Below are 19,671 nucleotides of genomic sequence, written 5' to 3' on the forward strand. Positions count from 1 at the left end.
ATGGTCCAAGAGCCCAACACACACGTCTCTGCTCCTAATAATGCAAACCTTTAGTTTAAACAGGTGAGCACTGCCCACCCGGAGAACAGAACAGTTTGTGTATCAGGCTGTAAACATGTTGATTTCTGCTGTAGTTTTAACATGGGACTCTATGGGGACTCACTCGCTGCTGCCTCTGCTGGACACCAGAGGAACCGCAGGCTTTGGTAAAGTCTCCTCTGGTTGTGTTTCCTACCTGCGCTGAGTTGCGGTGTGTCTCTGAGGTTCATTCCCAGCAGCAGCGACTTCAGCAGCTTCAGGTCCGGACGAGGCCGAGCTCTGTTCACCAGTAACAGGTCACGGCCACTGGAGGCGCAGCTGAGGCGGCAGCGCATTCAGACGTTCCTCGTTCACCCGAGAGCCTCAAGTAAGACCTGCAGACGTTCAGAGAGCTCCGCCTGGGGCCACGAGACAGCCGGACGAAGAGTTGAAACGACATTGTGGCAGACATTTAAGTTAGCTTGCTGCACTGAGGATTAAAAACACAAACCGCAGTTAATTTTCACTAAAACTGTCACCTCATGCAACGAGTTCAGCTGGAGCCGCTGAGCCACTCGACTGAAGGTTGGTTTGATTCGGATGAATTTAAGCTGGAGGCCCTCTCTGTCTCTCTCCTCCACCTTATATGACGTCTCTTTGCCCAGCACCAGCCCGTACATCACCTGGCGGAGAGGTCTGGAGGTCAGGTTAACACTGGGCAGGTCTTTGTGGTCCACGGGGGTGCTGAGGCTCAGCCTGTGAAGCAGCAGTACATCCAGGGTGTCCCCGGGCAGCCAGGCCTGCATCACACGCAGCTGCATCCAATCTGGGATGCGACCCATGAACTCCTGGAGATCAGGACACGAAGATTTTAGCAGACATTTACCTCGAGTAACATTTACATTTACAAACCCTCTGAGCTGCCTGAGCCTGGACACCCTTCAGAGGAACATCCTTTCTGCTGCTCGTATCTGAAATCTACACACAGTTCGTAGCAATTGGTGAAAGTAGCTCTGTCTGTAAATTGACAGCTCTGGTTATAAAGCATCAAGGTCAGTGCAGATGCTGGGAGAACAAAACCCATTCTGATATTTATGGGGTTTGAGTTTAGGGTATATCATCACTAAAGCTGAAACATACGTAATGATAGTCATGAACTAATCTGAAGGCTCGTTTGCCTGATCCCTACAGAAGCTTGCCTTAGTTTCATCGGTAACACTAGCTTCTTGGACCTGACGATGGTCAGATGGACATTTAGACTTTTTCCAGCCTTGAACTTGTAGCCATGGTCCTGAGTTCTGCTCAAATTTCCAGTCTCATCCACCTGCATCTGGAGACCATTCGGGGAAGAAGCACTGCACCCTTCCAGCAGGTTATACTTAAAGACCGTCTGAGGACCTCTGTCTCTGAGAAGAAGAAATCACCCAAAGTCCTGTTTCTAGACTTTGGTCCAGGAAGAAAAGCCGTCCACAACCTGAACCGCTCCTGAGTTCACGTCTAGGTCCTCTACATATAAACCTAAAAGCAGTACCAGTAATCATTACCTCAACTAGGAACAGAGGAATGACCCCATGGATGAAGAACTCCATCAGCGAGCTGCGAGGCAGTTTGTATTCTTCCATCCCCACAGACAAACTCTGCAGCATCTTCTTCATGTTCTCCTTGTTCTTGCGGCTCTTTCCTCCCATCAGCTCCACTGCTGCCTTCAAAGCGTCCTCCGGCTCCTCAAAGTCCTTCAGCCAGCACAGCAGGCCTTCCAGGCGGCTCTGAGGCTTACTGGCGACTGGGGCAAACTGACTCCAGATAAACTTCTGCAGCTTCACGTAGTCATTCCCAGCCAGGGCAGCGAAGGTGGGCAGGAGCTGGCATTGGATTTCGAAGTAGATGCAGAAGCTGGAGGTATAGTATCTCTTACAAGGGATGTAGCTCTTTGAGCCATTCCCATTTACATCCTGCCACTGGAAGTAAGAGATGGGCAACAACCCCGCTGAGAGGTTGAAGATGTAGAAGTCGCTGTCGTTAGAAAGCACTGGGCACTGCCACTTATCAGCCAGGGCGGCTATCTCCCGGTCGGCCTCGCCAAAGCACTGGGCGACCGGGACCTTCAGCCGGGTCAGCGTTTGTCTGAACACCCACTTGGTCATAATTGGCAGGACGTTTTCCTTCCCCCCGTCCTTTGCTGCTCGATGGGCTCTTTCGATCCGCTGCTCGGCCCTTTGTGTCACAGTTTCGAGCTTCTTGTCGGTGTGGTCCGAGCCTCCGTCCAGCACCACGTAGGGATCGACCTCGCAGGTTCTGAGGGCTGTGATGAACCTCTCAATCAGGCTTTCATAGGCAGCATACTCCCCGCCGTGATTCTGGTCCAGACCTAAAGAATCAGCCAAAAGAAACACAACAAAGAGACTCCAAAAGTCAGTACATAGCAGTAGCTTTGCACGTGGGGACAAACCATGCTGAACTGACATCACGCAGAAACTGTCTGAAACAAATGCTGTCACCATGCTGTGACAGCAGGAAGCTCGAGAAGATGTCAGGAAGGTCAAAGAATACTGAGACGGGTAGTTTTACACATCCAGGACATGCGTAATGTTCACTATGTCTGGATGATGAAAGTGTCCATGAACTCAAACCAGCAGTTCAGATACTGATCCTGTGACTTTCCCTCAGCACCTTAAATATACTAATATATATATGTAATGTGGTTTTTATAGATTCTGGTTGTGAACAGTGAAGCTGCAGGGACTTAGGCCTCCAGCAGGGGGCGACTCCTCAGGTTGGGAAAATGATCTCTAAGCTCAGTAATCTCTCTTGGGGTCCTTTCTTCGTACCTCGCTAAGTAAGTTAGCCGGATTTGATTGTTGACGATTTCGCGTGATCTTGGATCGTTCGGTTCTCCGAAGCTCATCAGGGGTCCGTTCTTCGTACCTCGCTTACTACATCCAAGATCAAATCATCGCGCCAACTTTGAGCTTGCTAATCCGGTTCTCCGAACACACCTGTTGTTGACGATTAGTATAGCTGGATGAAGTAATGTGAGATCACTGGGTGGCTTAAAAGGGGCTACGCATCGATAGTAGAAACATTGATCGGCAACCCTGTGATTGGTCGGCGAAGATGTCGAAGGAGCGCGCGCAGTATTTCACGGCAGCAGACCAAGAACTCTTGATTGAGGGATATCAGGAGTTTCAGAGTTTAATTAAAACGCAGGGGAACACTGCAAAGGCTGCAAAAGCAAGGAGAGAGGGCTGGCAGAAAGTTGCTGACAAATTAAACTCGTAAGTGATCCATGATATTACATTATATCATGTGATATTATATTATACCACATTATATTATATCACATCATATCCTCTTTCACATTAGAGCCACAACAGGACCCACTAGAACATGGGAACAAGTAAAAGTGAAATATAAGAATATTCCACAGAATGGTAATATTTATCACTTATATTGCTTTTAGTCTCTTGAAAAGAGACCCTGGAATAATCTGTTTGTTTGTTTATAACAGCAACCAAGAAAAGGGCAGAGCAAATAAAGACAGGTGGTGGTCCTGCACCCCCTCGTCACACCCCTTTTTGTACTGTGACATTTATTGACATTGTGGGTTTTTTTGTGTGTAGTTTGACATAACACTCCATCACTTTTACCTGTTCCCATGCAAGGGGTGACTGAAGCATGCACAGTAAGTTGGGAGATATATATATATATATCTATATATATGGAGAGAGAGAGAGAGAGAGAGAGAGAGAGAGAGAGAGAGAGAGAGAGAGAGAAAATAATACCCTCACAGGAGAATCGATATCTCTCTATGAGCACACCGTCGCGCTGAGCTAAAGGATCCTGTCTATCCCGCAATATATGCTAAATTCTGTAAACTCTCCTTATCAGTCTTGCACCTTCCTTGCTCGAGTACAAACGGACAGGACATGGCTGCGACAGATCCGTAAGCGTAAACCTGCTCGGGAGCAGGTTTACTTTATGTAAACAGGATTAGATCGCGGCCACTCAGGTATGTCCGCTGCATTTATATGAAAGCAACAGCGATATTTCTCCACTGTTTTTCCATAAATAAATATTATCAATGTAACTAAAGATAATGCAGTATTTGATTCTTTTATTGATTTCATACAGATACATACAGGTCATTTCCTAAAAAAAGGGAAATGTACTATTAATCATTCTATTACATGTATTTGATTATTTCAGATGTAATTCATATTTTAGAGTAGTAATAGTAAAACACTTCGTGTAATCAAGATGAGAGACCACGGCTATAAAAGCGAAGGTGGATTTGGGAAGTCTGTCGCAGCCATGTCCTGTCCGTTTGTACGCGAGCAAGGAAGGTGCAAGATTGATAATGTCATGATCCTGGGTCCGTTTGACCCAGCGTTTTGTGTTTTTCTATTTTAGTGTGATTTTTGTTCTGTTCTTCTTCTGTTTAGTGTTTTCTCTGTTCGGCCCGTGTGTGTCCTTGTATGTGTAGTTCCTGTTTTATTGTGACGGTCTGTGTCTTATGTCAGTGTGTCCTGTTTACGTTCCCCCACCTCGTCAGCTGTTATGTCTCCCAGGTGTGTTCCCTCCTGTTTCCCATCCCCCTGATTACTGGTGTGTATTTATTGTGTATGTTCTCTTGTCCTCGTTGCTGGTTCGTCTGTGTTGTTTCCCCTCGATCTCCCTGCGTCTTCGTTTCTGGTTTGCTTTGTTAGTTTTCCCAGTTTAGGTTTACCTGTTAGTGTCACCCGCCATTTCTGTTTCTTTGCTTTACTGTTAATAAATTCTCACCTGCACTTGAGCTGCCGCTGCCTGGTCCTAATTAATTCCCACACGGCTTGCACCCGCAAACCGTGACAGATAAGGAGAGTTTACAGAATTCAGCGTATATTGCGGGATAGACAGGAGCCTTTAGCTCAGCGCGACGGTGTGCTCATAGAGAGATATCGATTTTTTTGTTATTTACTTACCACACACACACACACACTCACACACACTCTCTCTCTCATATATATATATAGATAGATAGATAGATAGATAGATAGATAGATAGATAGATAGATAGAAAAAAAAAAAAAAAAAAGATAGATAGATAGATAGATAGATAGATAGATAGATAGATAGATAGAAATAGATAGATAGATAGATAGATAGATAGATAGATAGATAGATAGATAGATAGATAGATAGATAGATAGATAGATAGATAGATAGATAGATAGATAGATAGATAGATAGATAGATAGATAGATAGATAGATAGATAGATAGATAGATAGATAGATAGATAGATAGATAGATAGATAGATAAAAAAAAAAAAAAAATAGATAGATAGATAGATAGATAGATAGATAGATAGATAGATAGATAGATAGATAGATAGATAGATAGATAGATAGATAGATAGATAGATAGATAGATAGATAGATAGATAGATAGATAGATAGATAGATAGATAGATAGATAGATAGATAGATAGATAGATAGATAGATAGATAGATAGATAGATAGATAGATAGATAGATAGATAGATAGATAGATAGATAGATAGATCGATCTCCCAACTTACTGTGCATGCTTCAGTCACCCCTTGCATGGGAACAGGTAAAAGTGATGGAGTGTTATGTAAAAGTACACACAAAAAACCCACAATGTCAATAAATGTCACAGTACAAAAAGCCGGGGTGTGACGAGGGGGTGCAGGACCACCACCTGTCTTTATTTGCTCTGCCCTTTTCTTGGTTGCTGTTATAAACAAACAAACAGATTATTTCAGGGTCTCTTTTCAAGAGACTAAAAGCAATATAAGTGATAAATATTACTATTCTGTAGAATATTCTTATATTTCACTTTTACTTGTTCCCATGTTCTAGTGGGTCCTGTTGTGGCTTTAATGTGAAAGAGGATATAATATAATATAATAAATTACTTACGAGTTTAATTTGTCAGCAACTTTCTGCCAGCCCTCTCTCCTTGCTTTTGCAGCCTTTGCAGTGTTCCCCTGCGTTTTAATTAAACTCTGAAACTCCTGATATCCCTCAATCAAGAGTTCTTGCTCTGCTGCCGTAAAATACTGAGCTCGCTCCTTCGACATCTTCGCCGACCAATCACAGGGTTGCCGATCAATGTTTCTACTATCGATGCGTAGCCCCTTTTAAGCCACCCAGTGATCTCACATTACTTCATCCAGCTGTACTAATCGTCAACAACAGGTGTGTTCGGAGAACCGGATTAGCGAGCTCAAAGTTGGCGCGATGATTTGATCTTGGATGTAGTAAGCGAGGTACGAAGAACGGACCCCTGATGAGTTCAGTCTGTGGTTTCAGGTCTGACTGAATAAAACGTGGAGGTCTACAGACTGAAGGTGTTTGAGTTTAGTGCACCATCAGCTGATTCTGGGTCAGTAACTCACTAAACTCTGCACTCTGTGACTTTGTGGTTGGTTAGGAGTCTGCATGCTGAAGCAGGACGCTCACATCATGAAATAATAACTCATCATTAAACATTTTCCCTTCTTTAATGTAAAGAAGGACGTAACATCGCCTGAGCCCAAGTCGAGAGTGTAAAGCAGCTGAAACCCAAACAGATCATGAGTTCAGCGAGGTCGCCAAACATCCAGATCACACACGAGAGCAACATCTGCAGAGCTCAACAACAGCAGTCAGGATTTCATAATTCTGCGTTTTAATGACTCAGACATGTTTGTAATCTGATCTGTTATAACATTCAACACACGCGCGCGGGTATATAAGTAAGTAAGGAAAGTTTATTTATTAAGCGCTTTTCACAGACAAGCAGTCACAAAGATTAAAATAAACAGTACACTGAATAGAAATTATACACAATGTAAAAGGTTTAAATGTAAATTAAAAATGTGAAGAATATAAAATATGTAGATCAGCAAAAGGCTTGTTTAAACAGAAAAGTTTTTAACTGCTTTTTAAAAGAATCCACATTGTCAACCAAACGTAGCTGTGGTGGTAGACTGGCCCACAGCCGTGGTGCCTCAGACTGAAAGGCTCCGCCCCCTTTCGTCTTCAGTCGTGTTCGGGGAGCAACCAACAGACCCTGAGTCTGTGAGCGGAAACGAGCAGCAGTGTATTTAATAAGAAGCTTGGATAAATAATCTGGGGCCGTTTAGTGCTCTGTATGTTAAAACAAGAATTTTAAAACGAATTCTTGCTTCTATAACACACGCACGCACCATAACACGCGCGCGCGCACACACACACTTTTTGCCGTTCATACTTCCGTTTGTGCGGTGGTCGTCCGTTTGTATTACCAGCAGTATTAATAGTAATAGTACTAATACTACTTAACAGCAGTATCAGTGATGATAATGACGTCAGTACTGAGGGTGCGCATAAACCTGCAGCCTCCAAACTTTGATCAGACTCCTGCAGTTCAGACCGGAGCTCCTCTCACCTGACTCAAAGTACAGCAGGTAGTTCAGGTTGCATCCATCGATCACCAGCCGGCTCCTGCCGAACCGGACGTCCCGGTAAACCTTCCGGTGGTTGTCTAAGAAGGTGGCCAGACCCTGAACCCCCATCCTGGGTGTGAGTGCGCTGCGGAGTGCGGATTTCTAACTGCGCCTCCTCCGCTCTGTGTTTCCTTAAGTTTCATTTTCCTCACATCAGCTGATTACAGCTGACAGCAGCGTGCACGCGCTAGTTGACCCGTTTAATAATCAACACGAGCCCAGAGAGGAGATCATCATCATCATCCTTAACACCTTCGTCATCATCATCAGTGTCACCTGCTTCCAGCAGCACAGTGAGTTTAGAAGCACATTTTATTTCTTTGTTTAAAAACATAAAATGAACCGAAACCAGAGCAAAGAGACATCAGATGTGACGTCATGTCAGAGAGGTCCGCGTGCCGTGCTGCAGAGACATGAACCGAACCGGGCCGAGCTGGACTCTCCTGTAACACCACTTTGATCCACAAGATGGAGCCTCGAGTTCAGCGTGAGACATTCAAACAGCCCACAGACTTGCCGCTGCTGTCGCACTCGGTGGATTGTTGTAGAAGAGTTCAAAGTGTGCAGCTTTGAAAATACACGGAATCATTTCAAACAGCCAGAAGATTTCACGTGACTGTGTGAGCTACACTCAAATCTTCTGGTGCAATGCTGCCACCTGGTGGTGAAAGTCTTTTTCCAAATGAAACCAAGCTGCAGCTGAAAACTCAGCAGCAGTAAAACATGTCGCACTTTTAAACTCCACCGCCGCTGTTTTATATTAACAAAAGTGTCAAACACATAAAGCCCCGGAGAAAGGCGCCGTTCTGGGGGGCTTTTTGTATTTCACACAGGGGCGGATCTAGAAGGGTGGCATGGGGTGGCAAGTGCCACCCTAAAATGATCCCTTGCCACCCCAAGTGCCACCCCAGTTTTGCATATGACAGTGTTGTTTATTAAAATAAGATAGCATTAACAGTTTGAGCGTAGTTACAGTCAACAGTGAATATAAATGCTAAAACTGAATATATTGCATAGTGTCCCCCCCTCCACCGTTAACAAATGGTTCAGCCCATAGCTGACGGGCTTTTTTCTTGTTTTCAGTAGCAAGCGATGTTTATGATTGTGCCAGAGCACATTTTGAACAACACCATGGGAATTTCGGATTTTACACAGGTGGTTGGATGTTACACTCTGGAAATGGAAGGAAGGTGAGTGTTATTACCCCTCTGTGGTCCACAGACACGCTGCACCTCCAAATCACATGACTGATGTAAGCTGCCATAGCAACAAGCTGCAGCCACGCTGAGTCTCTATTTCAGCCCACGTTGAAAGTTCGGACTTCAAAGTTTTTAAATTTTAATTACATGCCAGTAAATCCAGAGTTATGATAATATATATAAGCCACGCTTTTTTTCTAAATACTGTCGTCACGTTTGTGTGTGTGTGTGTTTTAAGCGTTTTCTAAGGAAAGCGCGAAAACAGTCAAGAAAGGGAAAAAGAGCCACCTCTTTCCTGTCGGTGGGGAAATGCACCATGTCGACCAATTTTTAAAAAAGTCAACACGTAGGATTTGGTTGTTTAGGAAGAGGGGAGAGTTGTTAGATGTGGGAGATTTGTGACGTTTAGTGTGGAGTGTATACTTAGTGTGTTGTGTTGTCTTGTGTAGCTGTTCTGTTGTGTAGTCGTTTTGTCTTGTGTGTCAGTGAGGGCACTAATGAATGTCACTAAGGCACACTGCAGTGTAAACACTGTCACTAAGTAGAAAACCAGCGGAGTGATACACCTGCTGTTGTCAGGCCTGCAGGTTAGTCCCTGTGCTGCTCTCTTCTGTCTTTTGGTGGACAAACTTGTTTTTTACTGGCACACATCATTTGTGGGGCATCTTATTGATTGTCCTGATTGTTCTCTCATTTTAGTTTTAGTAATATTTTAAATGGTTGTACAAAATGAAAAAACAGCAGGTGTATTGGCTGCATTTTTAGAGAAATAGTTGTATATGTTTACAAAATGTACAATTTATATTTAAATTTCAAGTTATAAACATTTACTCAACATGTCTGTTTTTTTACAGTAAAAAATACTACTAGGGTTTAAAGTTCTTTTGTGATTTCAGATCAGTAATACTAATGCAGTATGTCAGTGAAAAAAACAACTAAATTCAGTTGAGCTGAAAAGAATGATACCAAACAAGGCAAAGGGAAAAAAATCAAATGAAACAATTTGAGGGTGAAATACAAACATAAACTCAAAAGGAGTCAAAAATGTCCGGGTGTATTTCAGACCTCAGAGGGTTCATCCAACAAATCATGAAAAATTAGGTTTAAATTTTTGTTCATGACAGTGCAGATTTCTGACATTTTGTGTAATTTAAGCTGTAACAATGTGATTGTTTTCTAACAAAAAACAGTGAAACTTAAGTTAGACTTGTGTTTGTAAATGAACCGCCCCATGTTGTGTAGCTTTCTGGGTTTTATACTTATTGGGCTACATATTTATTTATTATACAGGCTATACAGTACATAACATCAAAACTCACATGTTTTATGTAACTAAAGTGTGTAATTATGTGGGCTACAGACAATAATTAAGTTATAGACTATATTTATATGAAAAACATGTATACTTACTGCATTTGAATCATTTTAACCATATGTAACCACCTGCATATGTGTTTGAAAAAAAAGGGCTTTGATTTCTTTGCCACCCTAAGAAAATTTCTCTAGATCCGCCCCTGATTTCACACTGTTTCGTTTGTTGCTCTTGGGTTTTTTGGATTTTACTTTTTAAATGTGTTATCGCCCGGTCGGCCTCGCCAAAGCACTGGGCGACCGGGACCTTCAGCCGGGTCAGCGTTTGTCTGAACACCCACTTGGTCATAATTCGCAGGACGTTTTCCTTCCCCCCGTCCTTTGCTGCTCGATGGGCTCTTTCGATCCGCTGCTCGGCCCTTTGTGTCACAGTTTCGAGCTTCTTGTCGGTGTGGTCCGAGCCTCCGTCCAGCACCACGTAGGGATCGACCTCGCAGGTTCTGAGGGCTGTGATGAACCTCTCAATCAGGCTTTCATAGGCAGCATACTCCCCGCCGTGATTCTGGTCCAGACCTAAAGAATCAGCCAAAAGAAACACAACAAAGAGACTCCAAAAGTCAGTACATAGCAGTAGCTTTGCACGTGGGGACAAACCATGCTGAACTGACATCACGCAGAAACTGTCTGAAACAAATGCTGTCACCATGCTGTGACAGCAGGAAGCTCGAGAAGATGTCAGGAAGGTCAAAGAATACTGAGACGGGTAGTTTTACACATCCAGGACATGCGTAATGTTCACTATGTCTGGATGATGAAAGTGTCCATGAACTCAAACCAGCAGTTCAGATACTGATCCTGTGACTTTCCCTCAGCACCTTAAATATACTAATATATATATGTAATGTGGTTTTTATAGATTCTGGTTGTGAACAGTGAAGCTGCAGGGACTTAGGCCTCCAGCAGGGGGCGACTCCTCAGGTTGGGAAAATGATCTCTAAGCTCAGTAATCTCTCCTGATGAGTTCAGTCTGTGGTTTCAGGTCTGACTGAATAAAACGTGGAGGTCTACAGACTGAAGGTGTTTGAGTTTAGTGCACCATCAGCTGATTCTGGGTCAGTAACTCACTAAACTCTGCACTCTGTGACTTTGTGGTTGGTTAGGAGTCTGCATGCTGAAGCAGGACGCTGGCTCTGAATTTACTTTTTAAATGTGTTTTCTGTGTTTTTGTGGCTTTTCTACATGTTCACGTGTTTTAGGCCATGTTTTATAGCACGCAGGTGTTTGGAACACCTCTTTGTAAAAGACAAGAAACAGTTCAGTGACAGCCAGCTCCTTTTTCCTTAATTATACCCCCAACCCTCGGTTCATGACATTTGGGTGATCCACCAAAGTCAGCCTGCAACAGCGGAAATATCACGTGTTCATGTGTCTGTACCCCCCCAAATCTGTGGCCATCGAAACAACGTCCTCCTGCCCTTCTGCAGAAATATAGGGAAAACATTCATTACAGAAATTTCCAGTAATGTCAGTGAGTCATTTCCAGAACATGAAATAAAAGTCGTTTTTTATGTTAAATGGGAGCTGTACCTCGTGTTTATCAGGTGTTACATGGATTTTAAGAATCACACGCCACATGTCAGACACTGTCACAACTGTAAGGAGAAAACTTATGTGATGGTTTCTGATGAATCTGGATAAAGTGGCTGCAGATGCTGCAGTGTGCACCGAGCGGTAAGAAGGTACAACACACTGAGCCCAGAGTGCTGGCGTTGATTGTAGAACTGATTGTGGAACTGTATGACTGTAGAAAACTGTTTTCTACAGTCATTGGTCTGGACTGGGAGGAGACCATCCTGTCCTCCTACAGGAGGGTCCCTGACACACCCACTTCTTTACCGTGGGTTCAGAGTGTGGGATGAGACTCCTCTCTCAGACTGTGCCAGCTGAAGTAGGCCTTGGCTCGGCTTCATTAGACCACTGTGGGAGATGTTGATGGAGGCTGAAGAGAGAATATCATCAGCATAAATTCAGACCTGCTGGTAACCATCACTGAGGTTCACTCATTTTCACCTTTATTCTGTTCTTCTTATTCTGTCCATGGTCATCCCCATATTTAGATTGTAAGCCCAACAAGGGACAATTGTTGAAAATTAGCAGTAGCTATAAACCTATGTGCGGTACATCAGTCTCATGTCTTGCACGTGAACTATGTTAAACTGCACTGTCCTTTTAAATAAATAAATAAATTCAAATTCAAAAGAAACAACCCAAAGTCTCTGAATGATCTTCGTCCTGTGGCCCTCACCTCCCTGGTGATGAAGGCCATGGAGAAGAGCATAAAACAACACATTGTAAGAGCAACTGACCCCCTGATGGACCCACTTCAGTTTGCTTACTGAGTTTGCTTACTCTACACCGATGACTGCAGATCCACACAGCCCAACTGTCACCTGGTTAAATATACTGACAACCCAGTTCTCCTGTCACTGCTGTCAGGGCCTCACAACACCACGGGCCCGCTCTGCAGGACTTTGTAGAGTGGCGTGACAGCTCCAAACTTGAATTGAACATGAGCAAAACCACAGAGATGGTGGTGACCTTCTCCAGTAGGCAGAGGGATCTGGCTGCTTCAGTCACCTCCACCATCCACGGGAAGCCAGTGGAGGTAGTTGAGGAGTACAAATACCTGGGAACCATCTTTGACAACCTCCTGAAATTCTCTGCCAACACAGAGGAGATTCTCAGGAGGTGTCACCAACGGCTATACCTCCTTAGGAAACTCAAGTCCTTTGGAGTTAGCACACCCATCATGATGACTTTCTACTATGCCTTCCTGGAAAGCATCATGAGCAATGTTCCCTCTAAACTGCGCACGTGCGCAATTGCGCACTGCTGGCACGGTCTCTGCGCACAGAAAATCTGCGTTGCGCACAAAAAAATCTAACCTGAATTGAAATTAAAGTTAATACTTTAGCAATTCAGTTTTGCAGCGTTAGTCAGTAAGTGACTGGCTGCTCCTGTATGGGATTAGAACGATGCCACCTTATCCTATAGTCCAGCCAATGATGCGATTCACATTCGTATATACGCAGCCAATCAACGTCGCTGACAGGCTATGACAGCGTCCTTATGTGCCGACACCGGTGTTTTAGCGAGCAAAGCGGCGTGGCTGATGTGCAGTGAAGCCACATTAATGACAACGTGTCCAACCATTGGAGATGTGAGCAGGACAGACGGAACAACTGACGGGAAAAGTGTGGACTTTATACCAGTTTTTAAATTGTGTTGATCGGCCACGTAAAACCAGAGTTATGATAAAAATATCTGCAATGTTTGGTTTTCTTCCTGAATACTGTCGTTGTTTATATTTACTGCGGGAAGAAACGGTAAAAACGGCGTTTTATAAGGAAAACGCTCGAAAGCCTGTGAGCAAAAACAAACCCCCACCCCCCTCTCTCTTCCCTATTGGTCGAAAAAAGGACCGTGTCGACCAATCAAAAAATGATATGGCAACGTGGCATCTAGTTGTTAAGAAACGGGGGAAGTTTTAGGAGTGACGGCGGTGTTCTGAGATGTGAGAGATTTGAGACGTTTAGCGCAAATCTTGTGTAGTTAGTGTGTAGTTAGTGTGTAGTTAGTGTGTAGTGTAGTCAATAGTTTTGTTGTGTGTGTCAGAACAATGAGGCGGCTGCTGAATGTTACAGGTGTTACAGCAGTGATACATCTCCTGCTGTCAGGCCTGCAGGTATCAGGCTGTTGTTCTCCTTTATCTCATAGTGGACAGAAATTATTTTTTGGAGTGGCACAAATAATTTGTGTGGCATCAGATTTGATGCAGAACAGCTGATTGTTCTGTAAATAGTTTGAAATGTTTATTAAAAATGCCTTGGCTACATTTAAAAAAAAAAAAAAAGCTGCAAAAACTTTGTTGTTTGCCAAACTGAGTTACTTTTTTGAGGAGTAACTATATAATTAATTGCCCAACATTGGTCATTATATGCTGTATTTTGCAGACAGAGTTACAGACTCTCTCCCAGACCACAGACTCATAATACAAGTCAGAGCTTTATGGAAAAAAAAGAAAGTTGTGTTTTCGAAATTGGAGTTCAAGTTATTTTTACTTCCAATAGTGTTAACATCCTACACAGGTCAATGGCTAGATTCTTTTACATGTTCATTGTAAGTGGGCTAAAGCAGTTAATTAAAAGTAGTCTAACATAAATGTAAATGCTGTAATTTGATTATTGTAATAAACCATGTAACTTGGATGGATTAGATGCTGGTGTGACCACAGTGCACATGTCTGATGTCGCTCACAGTGGTCCAAGGGACGCTCAGGGAGTTTGTGTGTTCGCTCAGACACATGAAGATTTGAGGGAACATTGATCATGACCTTCTCCATCACCTGCTGGTTCCACTCCCTCAGCCTTCAGAATAGGAACAGACTGCAGCACACTGCATCAGTGTGCTCTAAAATCATTGGCCTGCCTGTCAGAACTCTGGCACAGGTTTCAGCCAACAGGTCCTTAGACAGGCAGCCAAAATCATCAACGACCCCTCTCACATTCTTCACCCCACATTTCAATGGCTCCCCTCTGGGCAGTGGCGGTCCTAGCCTGTTTGACGCCCTGGGCGAACACTCCCTCTGGCGCCCGGTTTTCACTAACCCTACTAATTGATGTTATCTTGTTGTATCTCTGTTGTGGTCAGTGCTATCCTCTATGCTGTTGCATGCTGGGGCAGCAGGTTGAGGGTCACAGATGCCAACAGACTAAATTAACTGATCGAAAGGCCAGTAATGTTATGGGGATGGAGCTGGACTCCATTAGGGTGGTGTCTGAGAGGCAGTGTTGTCCAAGATAAAGACAATGTTGGATAATACCTCCCACCACTCCATGACATGACGTGCCGGCTAGTCACAGAAGGACGTTCAGTGAGAGACTGAGATTACAAAAAAGCACCACTGACCGACACAGGAAATCATTCCTGCCTGTTGCCATCTCTCTGTACAACTCCTCCACCTAACACAGTGTGAACACTGCAATAGTTACAGCCTTTTTACACACACTCTTTTCTACTCTGGAATATTCTTGTCAATTTTCTTGATATTTATTTATAATCACCTCTGTTAATCCTTGATATTTATAACTGAGTGATCTGTATATATTAGTGCTATTTCTTAAATGTATAAAATCTGTAACATAATGTATTGTTTGGAGTTTAGTCTGTTACTGTTGCTATTTTTACCATTTCTTCTTGGAGCAACTGTAACCCACATAATTTCCTTAGGGATTAATGAAGTATTCTGATTCTGATTGTTTCAGGATGACCTGCCATTATCCAATGACACATCTGCTTACCTGTATCTTTTGCTCGTTTCTCCTCTTCTTTTCTCTTTTTTCTAAACTGAGCACCTGATGGCTTTGAACTTTTCTTGTCCATCTTCCATTGGTTTTAATTTTGCACTCCAGTATGAACACCCATCCCCCAACCCGAGGATCACCACAACATAACCTTAGTTCACAGATTGACTTTGTCTAGGGTTTATTTCTGGGATTTCGCACAACCCAGGAATCAAATCATGAATACATAATGGGCTTGGATTTACAACATTATGAATGAAATGTGCTCTATTTGGAAGCTCTATTTCTTAATCTTCTTATATTTATTGTTTGTTTACTTGCACTGCTGTAACTGGAGCCTCGTCGTCTCGTCTCTCTGTATACTGGACTGTATGTAGCGGAGATGACAATAAAGTTTACTTTGACTTCAGCAGCGCGCAGGCGCACCGAGGGCTCTCGCGCTCACTTTTCGCGTATAGAATTTTGAAAAAACATCGGTGCAAACTATAAGTCTGTATCATGATGTCTGGTGTTTTCGTGTTGTTGGTTTGTTTTATTTTGTTTTATTTTGCGAGTTGGTTATTAGATGCTGCTCCAGCCAACCAGAGACTCCCCCGCCGCCCCGCCCTCTCCTCCCTGTGCCGCAAGCAGCAGGCGCACCTCGCAAACGGAGGGCGCCCTTACTCCAGCAAATGGGCGATAGAAAACCGATCGGTGTCTATACCATTCCCAATATTCGCTGGCATGACGTCGGGGCAGCATGAGTACGAGCAATTTTTTTTAATTATTTTTTTTTTTTGCCGATGCCCGTGATGCCGCGATGCCGCCCCCACCACGATGCCGCCTCGGGCAACCGCCCGTGTCGCCAGTATCAAAAACCGCTACTGCCTCTGGGCGACGCCACCTCTGCATTTCCTGCAGGGCTGAGAGGAGGAGAGCCACCTTTGTCCCCAAAGCCACTCTGCTTTTTTTTGTAATTAAAGTTTTTTATTAATTTGAACATTTAAGAAAAACATAACATAACAACCCAAAACAACAAAAACTGCACTCAGTGAAGAAAAAATAAATAAATAAATAAAATAAAATTATTGGTCTACATATGATGACAATGTGAGATACAGTCTGAATTAAGAATTAACTGTGTTTGCCACTCTGCTTTTTAACTCCAGCCGATAAGAACATTTCCCACACCCAGAAACATAAACTACACTCTTCTTATACTACTGACACTTTATTCACTTTACTCACTTACAGTTATTTATCCACCTTTCAGTCACTTTAATTTTAAAACTGTGTAATTTTAAAACTGTATATTCTGTGTATTTATTATTTCATTGCCTGTTCTTATTGTTCTTATCTTCAACGTTATGCTGCTCGGCTGTTTGTTAATTGCCCCTCGGGGAAAAATAAAGTCTTCTGATTCTGATCATGTTACGATGATGATGATGATGATGATGATGGTACTGGTGCCGGTCTGTGTGTTTCTCCCGCCTCTAAAAGCAAACTTGTCCCCGGCAGAGACGAAGAGCTCCGGGCGGAAGGCCCGCTGCATTTGAACGGAGTCACGTGACTGTCGCACCGGTTGAAACCGACAGAAAGCCGCAGGAGGCTCGAGCTGCAGATCTGCGCGGACGAACGGATTAAACATCCAGCACAGAGTCCGACTCCCCGGCTGCACACCCCCCGGTATGTCCGCTGTTGTCTGCGTGCTGAAGACCCGCTGCTTCCTCCGGCAGCTCCTCCCCGGCCTGCCCGCCGCCATGCACAGAAGCTACAGCCTGGATGTCTCCGCTCCGCTCCTCCGGACGCAGGGCTACGTGGACGGCCGCTGGATCTCCGCTGCCTCGGTGTTCCCCGTCCTGGACCCGGCCACCGGACAGGAGATAGTCCGGGTATCGGACTGCGGCCCCGCGGAGGCCAAGCAGGCGGTGGACGCTGCGTACAAAGCGTTTCACTCCTGGAAGCAGTACACAGCCAAGGTAGGCTGCGCACTCACAGAACTCCACTTTAAAAACCGACGATTTAAAATTATTGTCGCATTTCCGCCCTGAAAATTAAACGAAACAACCCAACGCTGGCATCTTCCCGACTGACAGAAGCCAGGCTTTTATTCGGATATCATAAAATTCACCGGATACTACAATATGTGCAGGTTTCACTTTTTAAACGGGACTCTCTGCCCGTACTCAACGCAAAGCACTGGAACTCTTACGTAAGTGATCCACATTGACTGTCGGAGTTTCTTCAATGATCTTATTCACAGACGTCAGACTTTAATACGGCTAACACAGAAACCACCAGATTTAAGGATTTTCACACAAATTCAAAACTTTCTTTTATGGCCTTCTCCGCCCACCGTACTCCACTAAAAAACTATAAATGTACCTTCAATTATAAATATCGACTCAGTATTCTGTCAAACAGCTTTGTAAACATTAAATGTTTGGAAATGTTTATTGGGTTAACTCATAATTACCAGGAATCAGTTTTTAGACTAAACCCAAACTTTAACGAGCGTCTTCCTGTTGCTGCGCCACTGCGAGCGGACAGGAGACAGACATGTGAGCCGAGATGAGCACCGTCCCTTAAACAGTCACAAAACACAAAGGCTGCAGTGAGGAGACACGGAGTTTCCCCGCTAACAGCACACTGTTCAAATATGTCGTAATTGTACAGAGTTTCGCGTGGACAGCAGGTGTGCTCCTGCAGCGTTGCGAGCATGTTTAATGCAGTTATCTGCTGTGAGGTTCTTGTTCTTAGAGACGTTAGCAGTGAGTGTGTGGATGCAGCTGAGCTCTGCTTGAACCGTAGGTTAAATGTTTAAACACTCGCAGCCTCACAGGTTAATGTTTCCCTCAGTGCAGAGACAAAGTCCGGCTTTGTTAAAGGTCAGCAGGCTGACTGAGCTCCACCTTCATACAGTCACCAACACAGGAGGTGACCCGCTGAAGGATGAACCAACGAGCAGGGACAGAAATCTGATCCATCAAAAAGAAAAAACTGCAGGAGCAAACTTAGGACTGGATGTGTCCTCACTCTGGTCCTTGACTTTAAACTTTTTCAGAGTATTTTCTCTGATAAAGTTTCTACTTTTTGCTGTAAATGAGAGAATTGTTTGTTTCTTTTGATGAAACTAAAGTTCTCTCTTTGCGTCTCCATCAATATGAGTGAAGCATGGTGGCGGGGGACAGGTGTGAACGGTTAAATTTGATAATGAAGGCGTGCAAGTGACCCGTGCTGTGCTCTGATTGGTTGTCCTGCAGGAGAGGAGCGTCCTGCTGAGGAAATGGTTCGAGCTGCTGCTGCTGCACAAAGACGAGCTCGCCCAGCTGATCACGTTTGAATGTGTGAGTATGAAACATGAACTCACCTGTAGGACACCTGAACATGCAGTACATGTCAGCAACGAGTGAGTACTTGTACTGTAGTACTTTTCAAATAAATACTGCTTTAAAATGTTTGTTTACTGAAATAAGAAAACATCAAGTTTTTGTAAAAGTGATTATTGTAACAAACTCTTCATCCTGCTGTGTGTCTGTGTGTCTGTGTGTGCGTATCTCTGTGTGTGCGTCTGTGTGTGTCTGTGTGTGTGTGCATCTGTGTCTGTGTTGTGCGCATCTGTGTCTGTGTGTCTCTATGTCTGTGTGTGTGTGTGTGTGTGTGTGCGTATCTCTGTGTGTGCGTCTGTGTGTGTATCTCTGTGTGTGTATCTCTGTGTGTGCGCATCTGTGTCTGTGTGTGTGCGCATCTGTGTCTGTGTGTGTGGCATCTGTGTCTGTGTGTCTCTATGTCTGTCTGTGCGTGTGTGTGTGTGCGTCTGTGTGGTGTGTTGCAGGGTAAACCGATGCGTGAGTCTCTCGGGAGATCTCGTACTCCGCCTCCTTCCTCGAGTGGTTTTCTGAGGAGGCGCGGCGAGTTTACGGTGACATCGTGCCGTCTCCAGCCAAAGACAGAAAGCTCCTCCTCCTGAAGCAGCCGGTGGGCGTGGCCTCCATCATCACACCGGTGAGCAGCCCATGACATGCGTTTAAGGGCCAGTGGTGGCCTTCAGGGCAATGAATACATCACATGACGTCCTGCAAAGAATTTAAATGCGCTGTTGTTCATTTCCAGTGGAACTTCCCCAGCGCCATGATCACCAGGAAGGTCGGCGCCGCGCTGGCCGCCGGCTGCACGGTGGTGGTTAAACCAGCTGAGGACACGCCGCTATCGGCTCTCGCACTGCAGAGGTGAGTACGTCAACATCTGGATAGGTGTCGGCACTTTGTTTCCTCGTGTTACACAGATCGTTGACTCACTTCCTGTGTTTTGGCGTGGGTTTTTTTTC

The 19,671-nt window shown here is 44.3% G+C and overlaps 2 protein-coding genes across 2 annotated transcripts; one reads left to right on the forward strand and one right to left on the reverse strand.

The window, feature by feature from the left end:
* Nucleotides 1–389: 389 nt before the first annotated feature.
* On the reverse strand, nt 390–7,735 carry LOC109204074 (protein asteroid homolog 1). The gene is made up of 4 exons (XM_019364259.2): nt 7,435–7,735; nt 1,563–2,386; nt 558–866; nt 390–437 (listed from the first exon to the last, which is right to left on the reverse strand). Exons 1-4 carry the CDS (start codon nt 7,559–7,561, stop codon nt 390–392), a joined length of 1,308 nt encoding a protein of 435 aa, XP_019219804.1. The 5' UTR covers nt 7,562–7,735.
* Nucleotides 7,736–16,662: 8,927 nt separating this feature from the next.
* On the forward strand, nt 16,663–19,573 carry LOC109204270 (succinate-semialdehyde dehydrogenase, mitochondrial; the record flags this gene model as incomplete). The annotated part of the gene is given in 5 exon segments (XM_019365063.2): nt 16,663–17,323; nt 18,608–18,691; nt 19,180–19,204; nt 19,207–19,349; nt 19,458–19,573. Coding segments are annotated over 5 exon segments (659 nt in total), but the record flags the coding sequence as incomplete, so codon positions are not given.
* Nucleotides 19,574–19,671: the final 98 nt, after the last annotated feature.

This window comes from Oreochromis niloticus, unplaced genomic scaffold (genome assembly GCF_001858045.2).
Source record: "Oreochromis niloticus isolate F11D_XX unplaced genomic scaffold, O_niloticus_UMD_NMBU tig00001914_pilon, whole genome shotgun sequence".
NCBI classification, from domain to species: Eukaryota; Metazoa; Chordata; class Actinopteri; order Cichliformes; family Cichlidae; genus Oreochromis; species Oreochromis niloticus.

Excerpts from the sequence above, each read along its gene's own strand:
- LOC109204074 (XM_019364259.2), bottom strand. The coding sequence starts at position 7,561 with ATGGGGGTTCAGGGTCTGGCCACCTTCTTAGACAACCACCGGAAGGTT. Across the intron at positions 2,387-7,434 it reads CCTGCTGTACTTTGAGTCAG|GTCTGGACCAGAATCACGGC; the intron begins GTGAGAGGAGCT and ends CTGATTCTTTAG. Across the intron at positions 438-557 it reads AGCTGAACTCGTTGCATGAG|GCGGAGCTCTCTGAACGTCT; the intron begins GTGACAGTTTTA and ends TCGTGGCCCCAG.